Raw genomic sequence first — 22,089 nt, forward strand, 5'->3', positions numbered from 1 at the left:
TAATGATCTAGCAGAAACAAGTGGACTAAGCCTGGTTAGACATACACTGTCCAAAATTCCTCAGCAATGAAAAGAATCCCATGCTTTCCTGAATCCCACGACAATTACTTTCTGTTACGCCTTGCAGACAGCCCAAGAAAACCACTTTGATCACCAAGCACTGCACTTAAATTAAATGAGACTCCTCTAGATTTACCCTCCACCCAAAGAATCTGGGAGGCTCTTGAAGTCCTTAAGGTTCTGAGAAGTGCCCCATACAGCCAGAAAAGAGCAAATGAATGTGTTGTTAGGAATGCAACTGATGTCTCAGTTTCTTACTTCATGAAGATTCTGACTTTTGTGAGAAGATGATTTGATCTACACATAAAAGCACCTGCCACGCAGAGGAAGTCCCACAGCACTATTACAATGGAATAGGACTATCAATGGAAAGAATTAGTTTCCTTATACTAAGTCCAGGATGAGCAGCTGGACAAAAAAAGTCTTTGTGAAGAAGTGCATGTTTTACTATTACTCCCATGACTAACTGTTGCTATTTCTTGAAGAAAGCTTCCCTTTAAAAGTTCTAAAAATAGAAGAAAGAAGGGATTGGGAGAGGCAAAGGTGAAAATCTGGTGATTCATGAGAAGTGTGGAAAAAAATGTTTGGTCAGATTTCCTCACCTACCTAGGTGATTCTCTTCCTAGTTCATCTATCAGAGTTGTGCAGTACTAGAGACCTCAAAAGCCACTGCGTCTTAAAAATCTGTGCTTTTAACCTTGCTACTGAAGGAAGCCAGGCTGCACTGTCACTGTTGAGTACATTTTGTTTATCCCTTCTCCCTTCAAAACCTTGAACTTACTGGCAAATACTCACCAAATCTGCCCAAAAAATCCCAGTGGTTTCAAAGACCTCTTCAAACAATTCCATAAAAATAAACTAACAATTACAAAGAATATAATTAAATCTGACATTCCATTTCCAGCCCTTTTCCATTCTCAGTTCTGTATTTTACTTCAAGTAAAATCACTTACCCTTGCTTGAAAATATATGGTAGTAAATGGAATCTTAACACATCCCAGCCAGTGTCTCTCAATACGAGTGTGGATTTCACTTCCTCTTTCACGATCATCCTATTAAAAAGTTGCCCAACATAACACTTTGTAAGACAGCTTCACTTCCTTTAATTCAATCAACAATTTAATCAAGGCATTAATAAAAATTCTGTATTAAAAATTTTCTGTAAGTATCAGTTCCATTATTAGTGCAGCAGAATTATTCTGCACACCTTTCAGGCACACCAGATGCTGAAAACATAAGCACATCACAGTCCATGATACAATGTGCTTGCACTTGAGGGTTCAAGTCCTCTATAACCTGTGATAGAGAACTTAAAAAGTCTGACAAGGAGTCCACAAGAGTCTTCTCAGACAAAGTAAATGAAGCTCTGGTCTTCTAATGCAGTATTTTACTTGTATTTAGTAAAGCTTTTTGAAGTTAAAATGGTATGAAAATCTAACTAAACCCTGTGAAATGGAAAAACTGTTTTCATGTGTACTGCCTATCAGAGATTTCCAAATCTTGTATGATCAGCCCAGAACTTATTTTAAGAAAAAAATCTCTAGAATGACATCCAAATTTCAAGAGTGTAGCTTTCTTCCTTCTGCTTCATCAAGTATCATTTCAGTTTTGAGGACAGAATTCTGTTCTCAGTGAAGTGTGTGCATTATTTATTTTTGGGTTATGTTTTCAAGATTTTTGAGTGCTGCTATTTTTGTATATGCTGAATTGACTAGGAAAGCTTTGATTGGATTCAACAGGGGAACGAGTTATGCCCACACTGAGAGCTTACAAAAATTTCTTGTTACTAGTACTTGCAATTTTTGTCTCATTCGAATCAATTAATGCATACAACCAATAGATGGTTTGGGGTTTTTTTATTATTTCACCAAAGAGCTTGTAAAACAAGATGAGACAAAGTGTAACAAAATAGTTAGTAAAAAATACAAGAACTGGATCACTCATATGGAATGAAGTAAAAAGTTCTGATTAAGGTTAAGAACAGAATTCAGATTATAATTCATGATGCCTCTCAATTTTAGGATCGCCAATTCCATTAAGTATCAGTAAAGCATACTACATACATGTGTTCAACTCTAGCAGCATTTTACGTGGTACAAGCTGAATTTGTACAAAGGTTAGCACTGTAAAAATTTCTCCCTCTACAACCTTGCAGTATTGACTAGATGTAAAATCATAAGGAATGATAAAAGAGAGAAGAGAGAAGGACAAGAGGGGGAAAGTTATTACATGGAAAAGTCTTGTTCTGTCAACTTCAAAAAGCTCACAATATTCTGTAATGTACAGTGTCCTTCAATTATGTACTCACCTCTACAGCATCATGAAGTACTTCATCAAAAACATTAATGAAGACTTCGTCTTTTACCGACTGCAAACTGTGGGTGCTGTAGTCACCATCAGGAGCTCTGAAGAGGTTAAAGAAATCAAAAAAGTGATTTGAACAGTACAGGAAAATGTGGATAAATTTGCATGCTCAAATTAAGTTATTATTAATCAGAAATAATTTGGTTTCATTTTGCCATACCTAAATGGAAGCTCAAGTTCCTCATTCCAGCTGGGGCTTGGACCTTCTGCTGTTGTTGTCCGGCAGACTGTTCGCTGAAAAGAAACTTCTACAAAAGGACGGACCAAAACCTATAAACAGGTATCGAAACAAAGGAAACAGACCTCTGTGGAAATTCATAAGAGCACATTAAATTACACATTTAATGTATTTAGAAAATATAATTTCTGGTGATCAGGCTGGTCCAGCCCAGATATAACTTTATACACCTTAAATATTGCATTTCATGGGCTTCTAAGCATTTATGAAGCTTTTAAAAATATTTTATACACTACCATTTCCAAAAGTTTATGTGTACTCAGAATACTTGACGTATTTATATGCACTGACAAAAACACATTTTCTCCTGAGAATGAAAAAGCCACAGGCTATCTAATCAAGGAAAGTAACTGAAACAGAACATGTGATCCAGCCACCAGTGGAAAAAAGCGCACTCGTATCCTCTTATCTGTAATCCAAGAAGCCTACAGCTACAATCCTGGCTGTCCCTGAAACTGGCTCCTATGCCAGATAAGCAACTTCATTTAGACAAAACAAACCCCTAATGTGATTAAAAATGCCTTCATTAACATTCAAATGCATATGCCAGAACCTTTTCTACATTTCAAAAAGCTGTAATTTTGAAGGAAAATCATAAGAAAATGAGGAAAAAACCCTGAAGGTCTTTCATCTTCATTCAGAAGGATGCTGAATTTAGTTCTAAATAGCAAGCAATTGTAGTTTTAGTGTCAGCCATAAGAATGGCTGTGCTGGTTTAGACTACGAGTGTACTGGACCCAAAGTGAAAACAGCCAGCAGCCAACATATACAGAAGAACTGAGCAAGCATAGGTGATATTTTCTCCTATTACTCTCCCAGACCTCAAACATTTTCAGATGAAAGACTTTTCTAAGTTTGTAATGATTTTTCTATTAAGTAACTCCCAATGGATCACTCTTCCAAATACTTGTTTAATACCCACTTCAGCACAAACAAACCTCTTTCATCCGCAATACATGTAAGCAAGCTCTCTGGGCACCAACCAGCTGCTGAATGAAGAACCACAACCTTCTTTTGAAGCTTGGTTTTGAATCTAATTCCTACCAGCTTCCTTTGCCCATCACTCACATTTGTACTTGTAGTGCCAGGAAGTAGTCAATCCCTATCCAGTGTCTACATGATTTGTGATTTTGTGACTTTCTACCATATTCCTTCTCCTCCCCTTGCAGTTACGGGTGTTCTGGCTGAAAGCCCCACTATTTTTCACTGGGCAGTAGCTGTTCCATGTATCTTACATCACCTTCTCTGAACCTTTTGCAGCTTTACTCTCTTTTTGGAGATCAAGGAGTGGGCAAGGCAACCTTGCCAATAAGGTATGTTTCTGAGGGTGAATGCTACTGTCTGTGGAAAAGAGGAATGCTCACAGCTTCACAGAAAATGTCCATTTTGTAATATACCTGGTTGAATGCCCAGTCTGGGCTATTAGGTGGGCTTTGAGCTGACGGAGAGGCTGCAAACATCTCGTTAAAGGACCTTGAAGATTTCGATGGCTGTTGAAGTTTGCTGCAAGAGGAAACAGACAACAACCAGGGAAGACAGAAAATTCATTACAAAATATGAATCCCTCACATTCTCTAATAGCCATACAGAATTCTGGAAATACTCCCGATGGTTTTGTTACAATTTTAAGCTTTGGAAGATATTTATTTGATCAAATAACACAAATAAAATGCCAGAAAGGGCTACCGAGTATATACTTCTTACAAGCCTCGTTGCAGAAGAGTACTTTGTGCCCGGAGGCTCTCTTTTCTGAAGAGCTTATCAACTGCAGACTTTTTTTTGCCTACCCCACACAATCTCTTTGAGCTACAGGTTTTTAAGTTCAAGTAGCTGAATCCCTGCAGAATTTGTGAACAGTGTAGATCTCATGGTATTCAGGCACAGCCTCTATGGCAAAAAAGAATCCATATGAATACTACAGTTTTGTCGACCCATGTGTGAAGTAAAAGAAAATAAATGTTGAAACATTTATTTTTATAGTACATCCACATAACTTTTTTTGTGATAACATCACATTACAGACTATAAAAGAGTAACTATTCATGTAGAAGCAGCTTGAATTTTTAATCTTCTTTTTCCTGTCAGTGAATTGCTTTTCTCAGTATCAACTTATTAACAGGAGCAACAGAACCTGTAATACAGTAAGAGATAGAACAGCTGATGATGCTAAATTCTGTAACTGGCCAGCTTAGAAATACCTCTGAATTAAATGCAAGGTGTATTCATTTGAGGGGAGAGAGAGAGAACACTGCACTAATAATTGCTTCTGGAACTGAAACAGACTGTTCAGTGTCTCTACATGACCCACCATCATGCAGTGCAGGCATTGTCTTAATGTGCCTGAATGGAAAGGCCACCTTTAAAATTAGAGCCACATTAGGCTCGGACTATTAACTTAAATAGTTCATCAAGAAGAAGACCAACATGCTACACTCAGGAGGAAAATACAGTATCCCACAATGAAGAACTGGATTTTTTAATATTTGGTTTTGGTATTTAATTAAGATACTATGAAATAAAATTTCCCTGAGTTTTATCAAGAGGCTAGCTGAAGGTATAATTCATCTGATATTACCAGGGTTACAATGCTGTCAAAGCTGTAACTTATCTTTCAGACAGTTTCTGGTAAAACATGTCTTGAATTTCACAGCTACTGAAAAACTATTATATTAATCTACAAACTCACAAAATATCAGTTCTTTATCATCATTAATAAAAAGATAAATGTATATACGTATGTTTTTATTATGAGAATCAAAACAACACACATGGCTGCATTGCAACATCTGTTCCTTCATCCATCCTCAAAACAGCAGAAGACAGAAAATGAATCTGTACTGGAAACAAGCATTTAAACATACCTCATCACTGGTTTTCTCACTGGAATATCATAGGCTCTAATGATGTTCACTAACAGTTTGATGTCTCCATCTGATAAATTCTGTGCTGTGACCTTCTTCCTTTCTTTTCTTCTTGGCCTTAACGGTCGTTTTGGCTCTGCCAGTTTAAAGAGGCTGAGTCCCAAAATACTAATAATCATAAACCAGATATTTAGTCAGTTTTGCATAGAATCCAGCATTCTAGTGTTACCGTGACACATGAAAATTATGCACTAACATAAAAAGGAAATATTTGCTCCTGCTAGTGCCAAACAAAACTCTCTGAAATGTCAAAATGTTGCAATTGTTTAGCACTGCACAATCCAGTTCTGTCTTATATTTCAGGAATTATAACTTCAATGTGCAAAAAAGTTCGGCTATTTTGGGTGTTTTTTCCCCAAAACTGTGTAAGATGCAAACAAGACAATTACACAGCTTCAAGACAGATCTAAACTACAGTGCTGTAAACAAGGGATCTAGGAGATTACGATAACCTCTGTACAGAAGAGGCAAAGCATCTAACTACACAGCTATGTACACTGAACAAGAGGCTACAGAAAGGAAGCAGAATCAATATACCACAACATACCCGGGACCCTCAGAACTTATAACCCAAGGCAAAGCAGAACCAAAGGAAAAAAGAAAACAAATAGGAAAACAAGAAAATGAAGATGTATGTTTTGTTTATGCAGATGTGTGTAATGTTTACATCATTGATATCAACTGCAGACATTCAAAAATCACATTTAAAACCTGATAGTCGATGGCATTTCTTCCTTATATATAATAAATCCCCCTCAGTAACTACTTTTAAAATAACACAAAATCATGAGTTACTGAAATATCTCACTAAGTAAATATTAAACAAACCACTGTTTATTTGGAATTCAGTAACCATAAAACTTTGCAAATAGAATCCAATACGAATTAGGATTCATGATGAGAAAATACAAATGAAGCATCTTATTTTAAACAAAAAGCTAATTGTAGTCCTGTTCAGATTTTTCTCTACTGTGATGTGAAAACATCAACTAAAACTAAGCATGAAGTCTTTTGTAAGAGAGCAAGTCTCTGTATCTCCAGCAGATGGGACTGTTTAGATTTATACAGCTGGCTGAAAAACACTTCGACTGTATTACAAGGGTGCTTTGTTTATAGTGAACAGAAGCAACTTCTACATGAAAGAAAAAAATAACTTGCACAACTTGTTTACTTACACAGATTTTAAGTGAGCAGAGTCATCTATGTTGTGATGACTGATACATGTGAAAATCGACAGGTATGGGATTTGAAACAAAAATCCAAAGAAAGTGCTCAAGTAATAAATGAAACAATAATCTTAGAAGAAAAAAGCAGTAATTTCCAAACTCGGTATCTTTTTTAAACATAAACAGCATATGACAACATTCAGCATCAGAAGTACATGGGAAGTAAAATAAAGAAAATGACAGTTAAAACTCTACTGCACATTATTTGCAGGGTATAGGCACTGGCTGCAAGTAGGCATCACCTACAGAACCAGTACTAATGATACTAACTCTGACACTTGCCTGATAATTGGAAACATTCAATCTGGCACCAGCTGGACAATGATCAGCTCATCAGAAATGCATTATATCCTGTTAAATCTTATTTACACACTGTCACTTTATTTCTGTCAAAAGCAGACTTTTTCTTAAAAAAGTTTTTACACACTTTGTTTATCAATACATTGTACTGGCACAGGTATACACAGTGATTGGAAGTTTATCTATTATACTAAACACAAAATCACATCAGTTTGTCACATCAACACACTCTGCAAAAGAGAAATAAAAAAAGCTGGTGGTTTTACATTAATTTTTTTATTTGCAAAAAATAAGGATAACTCTCTTACCCCAGGCTTGGAATCTCCTCTTCATTGACAAGGTCAGAGAGAATGAAATGGTGTTTTGCTATGAGGAAACGGTTGATTACTGATTCTCGAACCTGTGAATGGGGAGGGAGAAGAGACAAAAGTGCATTTCTAATCCAAACCACTGCCAATATTTGCATTCTGTCTGTTAAACACAAACAGAACATCCACATACAAATTCTTCATTTTTCCCAATTCTAAGAGGGTCACAGTTGAAGAAAAAATTCCTTCCCACCAGCCATTTCTTTAGAATGTAAAAGCAGCTCATTTTACCAATATAAGGCTTCTCTAGAAACATACTGGCTAGATTCATAGACGAATATATGAAAACATACAATCAAAAAATTATGTCTTCATCTGCTTATAACCTACCATCAGAAACAATTACAACAATAAATGACACTAACAGACATCTCTTTTCAGTATCTAAATGAAGTTGCAAAAAAGGTTGTAGAGAAATCTATATGGTACCGGTTATGTGGATCAAAGAAATTCTCTGGACTACAGAACTGATGAAGCCTGTATTACAAATACTGTGATTCCAAATAAATGTTTAAAATTGTTAGTTCCTTTCATTTCTTTGCTGAGGTCGTAGAGTGAAGCACAAAGATGAAAGTCTTCCCTCTTCTCCCAACAACTGTGTGGAAGCAGACTGAAAGAATATTGCCTTTGTCCTTTTTTCCTACCACTAATGCTAGTAATGCCTTTATACTCTGTGCTAGTACAACATCAGAAGCGATACACATACAAAGATCACATTTCAGAGTGAACTGAATTTCAGTTCTGATATGAGCAATCTAATTTTCTAGCCCATCTGACAATTTATAAAAGTGAAAAGCTGTTTTAAAAAGGCTACTTGTATTTAATCTATGAAAAGAGGCAAACAAAGGTACTATAATGTATGCTATTCTGTACTACTTCACTACTACTCAGTGTGCTACAAAACCCATATGTTCAATGCCATGCCAAACATACGGGGCTGACAAAGATATGACAGCTTTGTCAAAAATAATTTTTTTATACTATCATACTGAATCTGGACTTTGGCACTTGCCTGGAAGATTTAAACATTTTTTTCTCTATGGTTCTTTCATGAAGTATTCTTTCTAACCAACAATTTGTTTTGTCCTACTTTAATTCAACCTTATCATCATACTTCATGTTTTGCTGGCAGGCTAGAATTTGATACATTTTTTGATATTTACACAACTGGTAAGAAACTGGTAGCCATGTTTTGCACTTGCTACTCTGCCAATCTGAAATTGCAAACTTTTCTTGGTTAGATGATGAATGTTTTCCTTCTTTTTCCCTAAGGATTAAAGAGAATATCATCTTAATGTAATGAAAACTAGAAGAATAAATTAAATCAATGTAAGGGGAAGATGTTACTCTAATACCACAATGAAGGTAAATGTGATGGAAAATATGCCCTCTGCCTCAGGCTGCAGGACAAGACACTGTGTATTACATTAAATGATTTTTAGAAGTGATTCAGGCTGCTTTCATGGAGATAATTAAGTTCTTAGCATCACAGCCTACAACAAGGAAAACAGGGAGGAGAGAGAAATCACTGAATTCCTGGGACTCAACAGTACAAATCTCTGGGACACCGGAGCAAAGAAGAATTTACAGAATTGACAGAAATATCCAGAATGGCTGGTCATTTTGTATATTGCATCTTTCTCAATAGCATTATATAACACAGACCTCCATTTGTTTTCCACCAGTTTCAGGCCTAACTTGGAATTTTAAAGATGTCTGTAGGTCGTATTTAGAGATGAATCAGGTTTTAGTATTCATGGAAATAAAGTACCCAAGTACAGAAGCAACATACGGCCTACAGGAATATGGTGGGTCCATATATTTAGCATCTTACCTTCTGTAGGTAGTTGGCAACAACTGCTCTGTGTGCATCTAGGTAATTTTTGCTGTCAATCACATCCCTCTCTTTCACTCTCTTCTCATAGTCCTAAAGATATTTATTACAGTTTGTGATTCAATATATGTTCAGTGCTTTATCACATATAAGAAAAATGCTAAGTATTTCATTAATAATAATGTATGGACCACAGTAAACCACAGCAGATGCGAGAAGTTTGAAAAGCTATTTTTAATGCTAGTTTATACAATATATGCTAAACTTCCATGAATAGAGAAATAGAGACAAGAATTCCATTCAGTTACAAGATTCATGTGGTTTAAATTACAACAAATAACTTGAAGATTTCCCTCTCTTCTTTTAAAGCTGAACTTTGACCTGCTGCTATAAACTGAAATTCCATTTGAACTGGAAGTGGAGTCACTTATTGCAGCTTCAACAGGAAGAGTATTTTATAAGCAGAAATGACGCAGTATTCTTGGAAGATGGTCTGAACTGTGTTTTAATACTAGTAAGTACTTTTCCAAATAATTAGTAACTACTTTTCATAGGGTGTAAAACTCACTTGGTGAGTAGAACTACACTTGGTTCTTGGGGAGAAGTATGTTGATGGGATATCTCTCAGGGTTGTGGTTACTATTCTGATGGACTACAGGGAAAGCTCTACTTAGAGATGCAACTTTTATTCATGAGTTTAGGAAAGTGGCTTATAAATTAAGAAAAGGCTAGAGCTGACACTCAGCTTCCAAGCAAAAACCAGAACTTACAAGTCAAGAGGACCTCCCAGGATCTGCAGGTTTAATGGCAGTCTGCAAATCACACTGGCTTTAGAACCACAGCTAGTTATGTAAAAGTACTCAGTAAAATTAATCTTCAGGTCTGAGCTCTAACAGTAAGGATGAACAGCTCAATGTCTAGTTAGTGTGCTCTAAATAGCAAAGTGCCCCTGGAATTGATTATAGGCCAGCATTATTCAGTTTCTTCACAAATGACCTGGATGAGGAAACTCAACGCACCGCCAGCAATTTAGCCAAGGATACATGATTAGGAAGAGTGGTTAATATGAGTGACTGAACCATAGTTCAGAGAGCTCTTGCTAACTTAAGACTGTGACAACTGAAGCCTCAATAAAGGCAAAATTCTGTATTGAAGGTGGAATAATTTCATGCACTGGCACAGCCATACAGAAATAAATGTGGGTTTAATGACAACCAAAGACGTGTTCTTTTGGCAAAAGGCAAACCATAGGATACATAAGGATCAGCATGTCCTACAGACAAAGGGAAATTAGCAGCCTGACTCCTGTCTCCAGCCTGACACTTGAGGGGACATACATGAAATACTGCAGCCAGTTTGCAGCTGCCGGTTCAAGAGGCAGGTGGAGACACTGGATGGGATCCACTAAAGTGCTACTAAGACAGGCAGAGGCCTACAGAACATGACCTACAAGAAGAGGTTAGAATCTTAGAATAATTTCGGTTTGAAGAGACTACTGGTGGTCATCTGATCCGAACTCTCAGAGTCGGAACAACTCCAATCAGAATGCTCAGGGCCTTGGACAGTTTTATTTTCAGTATCTCTAGAGATGGCAATTCTATGAACTTGATGGACAATACATTCTAGAACTTGAATACCGTTCTTTGTGAAAAATGTTTTCATTATATTTAACTGGAATGTCTCTTAGAGCAACTTGTATCTATCATCATCTCACCTCTAAGATGAATCTCTGTTTTCTCTGCACTGCTGGGTACCTGAAGGATGCAGTAAGAAACCCCCTCAGCCTTGCCTGCTTAGGCAAAAACCACCTTAGTCCTTTCTGCCTCTCCTTGTGGGTCATGTGCTTCAGCCCGGCACATATTCTGGTAGCTCTCTACTGGACTTATTCCAGTATTTCAGAGTCTTTCTTGCACTGGGCAAGGTGTTCAAATTCATCAGTCTGGTGAAGAAGAGATTAATGAGCAATGCAGTATCTGCCCACAACTTTTCGAGGGGCAGTTACAAAGAACAAGGTGCCAAAATTGTCTCTCTAGTTCCAGACAGTACAACAAGGGAAAGCAGCCATTAAATACAACTTGGAAGGCTCAGGTTGGACGTGACTTTTTTTTCTTTTTTTGAACAATCTCTGGAAGGATAGCGAAGCACTCGAACAGGTTATCCTAAAACGCAGTGGAGTCTCCCATTTAGAGGTTTCAAGACTTGGCTAGACAAATAAACAGCTGACCTCATCTAGTGCTGGCAACAGTACCACCACTTCAGTAGAAAGCAGGATCAGATGATCTCCAGACAGTATTTTCCAAATAGTATTTCCATGATTCTACGAATTTACAGACTTTTTTGCCAAATAGCTAGTAAACCAACTAGGAAATACAGTATCACTTGAAACTTAGTTTTGAAGACCACAGCATATAAAATAAACTTGGAATGGGTAATCATGGGTTTATCCAATTTAACCTTAATGGAAAAAAATCAACAACCCCCATCAAAATAATTCTTCAACTATGGTTTTCAAATTTTGAATGGTAACATGAAATGAATGAAAATAGTCCATAAAATAAACTGGATCAGAAAGGTATACCAAAGATGTGGTACGTCTTTAAATAAAAGATATAAAACTAACCTCAAATGTAAAAATTAATAATATTTATTGCAAAGAGACAGATATGAGTGCATTAATAAATATATTTTTTAAAAACATATCATCCAATAGAAAGGAAGAAAGGAGTTTTTCAAATAAATCTATGTCAGAAGAAGAAGGGATGAGACAGCAGTTGCCAGAATCTGAGATGATTCTGATCCTGCTAAGGCAATGAACACGCTAAAATGCTCCTTAGCTACACGAATTGCTAAGAACAAAAAAATGCATGACTTTACACTAATAACAGAGTTGAGATAAAAATAATTGAAGTATAACCCAAATAAAAAAAAATGCACACATTGCATTTCAATAAGGTAATTAACAGACAGGCAAGGACAGGGTAAGGTAATTGGAGCAACATACTAAAACAGAAATATCTGTAACATAGGCTCTAATGAAACAAAAAAAGGTTTTAATTCTTGTTAGAGTCATTGCTTCTAACAGTCCCCTCAAAAAGAGCTCAAAAGCTAATAAGCCTAAGCCTGAATTATCTCTGAATTAACTTCCTATATCTGAAATCAGTTTTAAAAAAAAAGTCTCTCAACTTTAACGAAAACTATTTTATAACATTTGTGTCTACAGCAGTGTTTCTGTGTTATTTACCTCTTAACACACTGTAGCTGTGGAAATATTGCCCTGGAAGGAAGCTATTTCAACTAGATGAAAATAACACTAGAAAAGACTGAAGGACTGAAATTCTCATTTTTTTCATGTCACCATAGCTTTACATTCTTTAAAGGACCACTTAACGTAACTGCAAGTCGAATATTCTAAGCACTTAAACTAGAAAAGAAGTATTTCAGAAAACATTCTACCTGGAAGATTTTCTCACTGATTTCTCGTTCATGTAAAGGGACTTGCTTATAGTTTCGGAATTCTGTCACCTCCTCGTTTCTGAGCTGCAAGAGTCGGAATCTTTTTGATCTATTAAACTCCTCATCAGAAACAAAATTAAATTCTTGCTGCAACTGTTCCAATCTGAAGAAATCAGGAACATGTGCCTCTCCGCTTGTAGTAATCTAAATTAGTAACAAAAATATTAACCTTTTCATACAGAGTGACAAAAATCTATAAAACAGCTTTTCTAAGTTGTACATGCATATTGCAAGAATGTTCATTTTAAGCAAAAGAATCTGGATCACACAGACTGAAACACCAAGTATTTTATAGTTGGGTTATGCTGAGCAAAGCTTATATGTTACAGAATACAATAAAATTCTATTTCCTTGTATCATAAACAAAAGATTAGAGAGTATGAAAACTGTAAAATGTCAGAGTAACCTAGGAAGCTGTACTGTAAAGGAGATCCATTTACAGAACTTCAGCTTTGTAAATAGCTATGTAAATTAAACAGCTATGTAAATAAACAGCCATGTAAATTAAGCAGCTATGTAAATAGCTCCTCAATTTGTTGTTTAGAAAAGTTGAAGCTTCTACAACACCCACAATCTCTTTGTGCAATCCTCACTAATGAGCAGCTTTTTATTTAGTACCACACAAGCACACTGGAAATTCCCCTGCACTTTAAGGAAAAAACAAACACAAAATCTGTATTTTGTTTTTAATTTATTAACTGATCTGTAGGCACATTCCCTTCTACCTATTTTTTGCCACTAGTGAATGGATTAATAAATCATATTCATTAATATGTAAACAACCCACTACTATATGGATTAATAAATCATATTTTAGTAGATATTTTGCTTCTTAACATTCACACAAGTATGTCCATCACAAATTCAAATGCTGCTACCTCCCTGGCATGCATGCAGATTGCCTGGGGAGATCCTGGTGACCGGGAGTTTAACAGCTGCATTAGCCCTTCACCTCTGTAAACATCACTTACCATGATCAGCTGCATCAGAGCTGCATTGTTTGGGTCATTTGGATCGAGTTTTGCTTCAGCTGCCCACTTAGCTAGTTTCTTCATATCAGTTAAGCCAGATGTACCGATGGATGCAATAGCATCAATATTTTTTAAAGCACTAAAAAGACAGAATTGACAGAACTTACACCTAAACCACATTTGATTTAGCAATCTAAAGAAAGTATTTAAAACAATCTTAGAAAAACCCAAAAAGCTCTCCACAACCTGAATAGTAAATTCCAGTACACAGTTCTTAGTTGTAGCTATGGAACTGAGGGAATGATCAATTGCAAAGTCAAGGTGAAATATGAAGGAGCTGGTGGAAGACAACTTTTATACAAAGTAATAAGGTGCTTATTGATACATTTCTGATACACCTACGCTATTCCACATTGCATACTAGCAAGTAAGAAGATAAACTGCCTCACACTGTGAAAGGTAACATAAAAGTTTTGACAAAGAACTTCTAAAACATACAGTCCTTGCTAGTGCTGTATCTTAGCTCCTGTCTTGGACCTGTCTCCTGGATGGTGCTTTCTGACCTGCATTGTAGCCCTCATCTCTGCCCCTCCTTGCTGTTTCTGCATAGACCCTGGGGCCTGAATCATCCTCTCATCATGTCTGGGACCGCTGCCAGCACTCTGCTCTGCCTGTCATGTCCAGACTGCATGGTGGCTGAAGAGGACACTGCCTGTGCTTGGGAAACCCTTGCAGCCTTCTCTCTTGTGATGCAGCACTGCTTATGGTCCTTCCTGTAAGAAGTCCCAAATCTTTATCCTCTGGATGCTCCTGCTCACTTTCTTGTATTCTCAAGACAGGAAGCATGGTAGGTAGTCTGGAGGCCATTTGTACACTGCCCTGATCACCAGGCTTCTGGCTTCTCACAGAAGCCACCTCTGAAGCCCCCCTGCTACTCAAACCTTGACACGTAAGCCCAAAACACCAGGACAAGTGAGTTATTAGCCAAATACCACAGGAGTGGATGCTGCCCCTTCTCTTGTTAGGGATGCTAGTTTGAGTCTTTGTTCTCTATTTACTTGAGTATTTTCAAGAAACCTTTAAAAACTTACAGATCTGTCTTGTGCTTGGTTAGAATCAGCCAAATATCCAGCAGTTACTGGAGCAGCAGATAAAGCAGTAACATCAAGTTTATCTTTAGGCACCAGTCTTGAACAAATGCCAACCGAATCACAATTGTGCTAAAAAGCTCATGGGTAGCAAAAGCTAACATTAGTCACGAAAATCTGTCTCCAACCTTCCCAACAGACAATGGAAAACCACAGAGAGCTGTTCAACCAGAAGGTGTTTCAGAGAAGAGTATTTCACAGATAACTTCCTTCTGAAAGTCTTCATTTTTCCATTTATTACAGTGATTAGTCTCCAGAGTTTAAAGTTAGCCATTGGGAATGCATCTTTAGATTTTAATCTCAAGTTATTCTAGTCTCACTGAAGTCAGCAGAATACTGGTATGTTGATCAGCAAAATACTTGAATGGCTGCAGCTTGGTCAACAATAGTAAGAGAGTGATTTGTAAGCCAATGTCTAGCCTCTAAATAAATAAAAAGCTGGCAAACTGATCAGCTGGAAGAAGTATTAATACTTGCTCAATATTAATGAGTATGGGAAAACTCTTAATGGTTTACAGTGAAGGTACCTAAGGACATTACAAAAGCAGCCTTTATGTATCATCTCCTTGACTTTATGGAATTATACAAAAGCAACAGAATGGACAAATAATCTACAATAACCAACTTTCAGCCTCAGGACAAATTATATAGCTTCTCCAAATGCACTCCAGATAAGAAAGAGCTGGAGTTTCTGCTCTTAGCAAAATGATTACAGGAAGGTTCCTTAACAATATATTCACTTTCTATTAGAAAATCATAAAATTGAATTAATCAGCTTGAATTGAACTTTGATGCTGTCTAGAAAGAATATGTTAAAGGTAAAATTTCTAACAAAAAGATATTTACCACAAATATGTACCCTAAGTTATCAGCAGAGGGTTATAGCAGAGAGTAAAGCATCTAAATTTAAGGAAAAAGATAATGAAAATTCTTGACTATGAAAGTGCATTTTTTTAAAATACTAATATAACCAGTTTCCCATGAATCACTGAAAATTCTTATCTTATTACCTTGGAATGCCTGTGTTTTGCTGAGATACCGGAGGAATTAAGGGGATTCCTTTTTCTCCAACTGCCCAAGAGACACTGTTGGATACTTTCCCCGAGGTCATTAAACTCATTTTGTTGCTACCATCAGCTTCAAATGAAAAGGACACACCTATAAAGGGGGAAAAATCCAAAGTAGTATATTTATGCATTCAAACATATCTTAACATTTCTAAAAATACTTCCAGAAAATGACTAGTCAAATAACCTGTGCCTTTATATAAAAATGTTAATGTGAAACAATGATTCTGCTGCATGCTGTGGGGAAGAACTCTGTTCTACAACAATGAGTGAAAGATTCCATTACACCTACAGAAATGCTTTGTTGGAAGGAAAGGCTATGACAAAGGCTCTTTTTTTTTTTCTCCACAGATGCACACCATTTAATATTTCTGGTAGTTTTCAGATTCAGCATACTTTTATTACCAAAACAGAAATTCAGAGTCAAAATAATTATGTATGATTGAAAAGTCAGTCCTAAAGCTTTTGACACACAGTTTTAATTTGGTCATCATAGTCAGTGACATTTACACATGCTGTAATGATTTTTTTACCCTGTTTTTTTCCTCCTCAGTTTTTTATCTATTCTGCTCTAGCTTTATCTGTATTTTTATATAAAGCAAATTTATGCAAGTCAGTCATCTCACAATGCTGTTCAAATTCATTATACAAACTTGGAAGTTCCATATGCTACTCTGTATTCTTCTTGTTTCCCCTTTTCCTATCTCTCCCTTGTTTCATCTTTAGCCTAAAGCCCCAGGGAAAAGGTGTGTGCAGGTTGTCAACAAAGCAAATAGGAGGACAAAAAATTACTCTGCATATACACTTCTACACACAGTTTTTCAGTGATTTAAAGCATTAAAATCACTGGAGCTACAACGATTGATATCTGCTTGCTCTGCAGTGTCAGAGGCCTGATTAACTCAAATGCTCAAAAAACCCCAAACATCTTCTATAGGTCGTAAAGCTCCACTAATACAACAAGACAAATAATAAATAGACACATTTTTATTATTCAGAGCTTAAAAGTAGTAAGAGACAAAAATTCAATAGCAAACTTCAATAATAAGAATCATTATTATTATGGAAGACTCAGTTACAGAACCTGTAAAGGCTCTTAGCAGAATTTACTCTGAAACCTCCAACCTCTTACTGCTACATGGTTTCAGCAAAATGAGAAATGCTGAACTGAGGAAGACAAGAGTGCCTACCACTGCCAACTCCTTCATGGTCCAACATCACACGCTGATCACTGCTGAACTCTATTTCTTCCAGAGGAGCAGTGCCTGTCAGAACTGCAGTCTCAGGAACAGGTAAGAACACTTCAGCCAACAAGGTGGTACTGCTGATACCTGTAGTTTCATAAATCTAGAAAAAAACCATAATGACAGACAGAAGAAAAAATTTACATGTGCATTCCTGACAAGTTGAAAACATATTGCAGGGTATTGAGAGAAAAGGTTTTACTATGGCTGAAGCATGAAATAAGTAATTTAGGGCAATTGTATTAATTCCCTTTCTAAAATATTCAATTAGCAGATATTTCAGCTATCAGTGGCTTACTTGATCTGAATTCTTCCTAAAAGTCTATCCTATTCACTTTTCTAATGCCCCTAACACGAGTATGACAAGCTCTAGGCTTTAAAGAGAATCACTGTATAATATGCAACTGCTTGTGACACAGTCACTGGGATCAGGTGAAGATTCTGGAGGGATTCTGCCTCACTTATTCTCCCTTACCATGAAAGGCAGGGTATGGCACACAGTCCCCATTCTGGCAGCACTGCAGGTTGCTTCTCTCTTTCCTAGCCAGCTGCAGGCTCAGAGTGATGTGAGTGATTCCTCCATTCAGACGTTTTTAACCCAGGCAAATGGTATTCCTTCTCCTTTTCAATTTGTGTGTTAAATAAATAAGCAGACAAGGGGTTTTTACACCCTCCCCTGAACTACCAGTGCTACCTAACCAGAGGAATCTTATAAAGGGAGAAGTAGGATCCTGATTCTGCTTCCCCTAAATATATTTTGTATTAACTTTGAAAAATATTCATGTGAATCATTTATTAATTCATACTTGGAATGGGGAGTGGTAGTGGCTTGATTTAACTGCACTGGTGATCAAGTCAAGCGGAGTTATGGACATTACTACAAATTATTTTTTTTTCTTATTCCCCTCCAGTAAACATTATGATGGTTTTACTGTGTGGAAAAGAATGTTTTAATAAAACATTAGCAATTTGATCTGCAACCTAAATCAGTTTTTCCAAAGTTAAGAGGCCAATCCATTAACATATATAATCACAAGTGCCAATTATTTAATTTCTCCCATCCAACATATAGTTTTGTTCTAGATATATCTAGAAAGCATAAGCATCAAAAACATAGCACCAAAGTTAAAAGTTTGTGACTAGAGAAGCAAGGAAGGAGCTTAAGATTGATGATTTACAAAGGGTCTTTCACAGGTTTTTCAGTCTTTATGACACTATCGCAGAGCAAAACACAAGCATTACAGGAGTAATTACATTTTATATCATCTTTTAAAAGTTATTGCGATAAATCATCATCTACCTGTAGTTTCAAACTCTCTGGCCAATTGATTATTTGTAAATTGAAAATCTGTCCAAAGTGAACTCTAAAATCGGAACTTATTGGTCGGGTAACAGTCCTTGACACTTCTTTGGAGTTGAAAAGGACTTTTATAAATGCTGAGCGTTTCTTCACGTCTTCTCGTCGCAAAACTTCTGCTCTGTAAATATGTCAAACAAGCCGTCATATAATTTTTAATAACATTTTTATTATTTTGTTTTTTAATGAAAATCTGACTTCTCATGGGGAGACAGAACCCACCTAAATAAAGATGGTATTCCTCCAAAAATATCACTACACAGGAATGACTGTAGAACTATTATTTAACGATTGTTTTATCTTCTTGTGACTATAAAATTATTTTTAAATGACCAAAGTCAAACTTTGGATCCACTAAAGCTAACTCCATAGAAAAGAAGTTATCCAGGAAAAAAAAATTCCCTTCCACTCTGTTCCTCCAAAGCACAACAAATGATATCAAATTGAGTTCAAATTTTGAAGTTTTTAGTCACTGGGAGTACAACAGCCAAGCAGCATTCCCTGATGAGGCTATCTGTGAACTAAGTACAAAACAAAGCAGTTTTTAAATTACTGAAGTCCAGCAGATGTATTTTAAATTGCGTGTGCAAATGTGGAAAGTAACACAAAACAAACACATTTATTTCTTTTATCCAGAGTGAAATCTCTGGTTTATTACACAATTTCTTTCTTTTCCCTTTGTTATCTACAGCACAGACCTAGTATAAAGGACTAGCCAGTGAGAGTGGTACTGCCAGCAGTGACCTAGACTCTAGACTGAAACCAGCTTCTTTGTATCTACACCACTGTTCTGTGCAGATGCTCAAGGAGTATCAGAAGGTTCAACGGGAATGTGCAGACATTAAATTTTTAAGAGCACTATGTACAAGGTTATATGTGACTTGAAAATGAATTAAGTTATATCACCTTCAGAAGCAGAAGTTTCATCACTAGGCTAAACAGAATGGTGTGCTCATGCTTCTGAAGTTGTATAAACAAGCAATTAAAAATAACAGAAAATCACAAATAAGGTAATTTGTTGGCCAACATTTATCTTACCGAGGACACTGCTCAGTTGGAGTTACGCTTCCTGAGAGAGTCAGCTCAGGAACTAGAATAGGCTCTCCAGGTTTCCTTCTGCAGTTGTCAGCTTTTTGTCTAACCTGCTGCTCTATTTCAAGGTTATTGGCCATTTTAGGTGGGATGGGTTTTATACGTTCCTCACCAAACTCATACTCTTCTGATTCTTCATCTACATGAGTATCTTTTTTCTTCTTTTTCTTCTTGGACTTCTGCATATAAAAACAGTAATGTTCTTTCTGAACTCATTTCAATCTCTGCAATTTTTTCTCTTGTTCTCTTGATTCACAAGTGCTAAAACACAGATGGTGTATGTACAGTAAAACGACAGTATAATTTTAGTATTACACACACCCAAAAGATTTTTCTCATTGTAAAGAACTACATCACATTCAGTATTCAGCAATACATTCCATTCATATGCTTCAAAACCATCATGTGCTCCAAGCAAAACATTTACTTAATCTTCTCTACCACCTTTCAAAATCAGCATGTTTCTTGAACATTCTGGCTAGATGCTGAGTTCTCATTTGCCTGAGTTACCATGTACATTCTGTTAGGATTACAGGAAGGTTACTCAGCCAGTAGACACAGTTGTTTGAGATGCACAAACTTTGGAGCACAAGTTTTTTAGCTTAGCAGTATCTTTAGCATGAGCAGAATGATCCCTTCCCTTCCTTATGCCAAACAAGGATAAACAAACAGAACATGCCTTTCAGCATCTCCTAAATTGTAGAACTCCAGTGTTTACGTGCATGTTCAGCTTTAAACAACTGCAAAACAGCTCCTCCTTCCACAGACATCTAGATTACTTGGAAGTACAGCTTGCCTGGAAGCACTGGCCACTTCACGACTTAAGACATCATAAACAAAATAATAGGAAAGAAAGCAAACAGATTCTCCTCATTAACTAAAGTAGTAAGCCAAACAACTTGTTAATATATTTTTCTTACGAAATATTCTTTCTTTGCCTAATTTTATGTTATCTTTCTTGCTCTTGTATTTGCTTTTAAATGTATTTAATCTCACGTACCTCTAGTGTCTTTGATTCATGTGACCTGTACTAGTAAGAAACCAACAACAGTGACAAAGCTAAAAAGTACTTTGAGTAAAATAAAATAAAGCACTTCTGGGTATGACAGAGAGATAATTTCTCTAAAAGGAAAGAACCACAGTCTTCTCAGTCTCAAGATAGTTTGTAACTAGCACAATAAAAAGATGCCACAATGGTATTTGTGAAGGCATAACCGGTGGATGAACAGTTTGCATTAGGATCAATGTTCATGACTACCTGCCTTCATTTCACAGTTTACATTTATTCATTTTATCCTACAAGTGAACCAACATGATGGTAATGAGTCATGTGCCCACTTGAAATCCCACAGGAATTTCCAATTCCTGCATATCAGCTTCTTCTCAAATATTTTAAATGCCTTCCATGGCAGTTGCATGTACATAAAAAAACTCTCCATGAAAGTATCAGCAGACACACTAGATTCCTGAAAACTGTATTTGAAGCATTTCCTTAGGCTTTATTTTGCTTTGGTATCCAAAAACCCAGGGTGTTCAAGCTGGGCAAAAATTATAATCAAGTATAATCACCATTACCCTGAGGTATCCAGTACATTGCCACCTAACTATGAAAGCAAACCTGGTTTTGCCACAGTCTGTTTCAGAGATCATCCTGTTGCAGTGTGTTGCTATAGCATCTGTATTTCTCAATATCCCCTTAAAGCACAACTGAGACCTTAACTACAGTATACATTATTAGCAATAAAGCTTTTCAGAGGTGAAAGGCTAGAATATTAATTAAATCTTTCAGTCAGACATTCCTGAACATTGTGAGACATTCCCAAACATAGATTTACATGAGATGACATCAACTGCTTGTTCATTAGAAACACCCCACTCACACGCACAAAATTCATCCATGTTTTTTCTTTGCAAGAAAGGCATGAAATTAACAGGAATCCTGCAAAAGTAACAAACTGAAAGAAAGAATTGAAGTGCTGAAAATCAATAGCAGAAAAACAGTGCTGCACAAAAACCTAATACATTTTAATTTTTTCATTAAGAATTACCTGACCAACAAATTCTAAGTAGACAGAATGTACCTGAACATTATAAAACTTATGCATAACTTTCCTGAATTTTTTTTTTCTGTATTAGGACAAATTTTTGACACATTAAGTATTAATTTTATTTTTCTGTGAAATTGAATGATTTAAACAAACCTGTGTCTTCTTCCAAGATTTCCAGTCTTGTAACTCAGTTTTATGCTCTTCCATTTTCTTTTCATATTCTTCCATACATTCTTCTAGTAATTCCTTTATTTCAGCCTGAATTTCTGCTTCATATGCTTTTTCATCTGATTTCTGATCAACCTCTTCCCTTCAAAACAACAATTACCAGCATGTTG

At 36.3% G+C, this 22,089-nt stretch overlaps 1 protein-coding gene across 5 annotated transcripts in view; it reads right to left on the minus strand.

Annotated features, from left to right (window-relative positions):
• LOC121676525 (complement C1q tumor necrosis factor-related protein 7) overlaps positions 1-22,089 on the minus strand; it is a 100,970-nt gene that overhangs the window by 12,617 nt on the left and 66,264 nt on the right. For 3 of the 5 annotated variants that reach the window (XM_042053162.1, XM_042053163.1, XM_042053164.1), the window contains 15 exons: positions 21,905-22,061; positions 19,650-19,882; positions 18,555-18,732; positions 17,201-17,357; positions 15,954-16,101; positions 13,796-13,934; positions 12,765-12,968; positions 9,312-9,404; positions 7,418-7,509; positions 6,131-6,145; positions 5,524-5,691; positions 4,060-4,165; positions 2,585-2,694; positions 2,369-2,465; positions 1,014-1,112 (listed from right to left, as the gene is read on the minus strand). In XM_042053162.1, coding sequence (XP_041909096.1) covers positions 1,014-1,112; positions 2,369-2,465; positions 2,585-2,694; positions 4,060-4,165; positions 5,524-5,691; positions 6,131-6,145; positions 7,418-7,509; positions 9,312-9,404; positions 12,765-12,968; positions 13,796-13,934; positions 15,954-16,101; positions 17,201-17,357; positions 18,555-18,732; positions 19,650-19,882; positions 21,905-22,061 — 1,996 coding nt within the window. The remainder of the gene's footprint in view (positions 1-1,013; positions 1,113-2,368; positions 2,466-2,584; positions 2,695-4,059; positions 4,166-5,523; positions 5,692-6,130; positions 6,146-7,417; positions 7,510-9,311; positions 9,405-12,764; positions 12,969-13,795; positions 13,935-15,953; positions 16,102-17,200; positions 17,358-18,554; positions 18,733-19,649; positions 19,883-21,904; positions 22,062-22,089) is intronic. The other 2 variants (XM_042053159.1, XM_042053160.1) reach the window with 1 other exon arrangement.

Source organism: Corvus kubaryi, unplaced genomic scaffold (assembly GCF_017639235.1).
Source record: "Corvus kubaryi isolate FWS band 111438036 unplaced genomic scaffold, C.kubaryi_AGA036_p1.0 split1-131, whole genome shotgun sequence".
Lineage (NCBI taxonomy): Eukaryota > Metazoa > Chordata > Aves > Passeriformes > Corvidae > Corvus > Corvus kubaryi.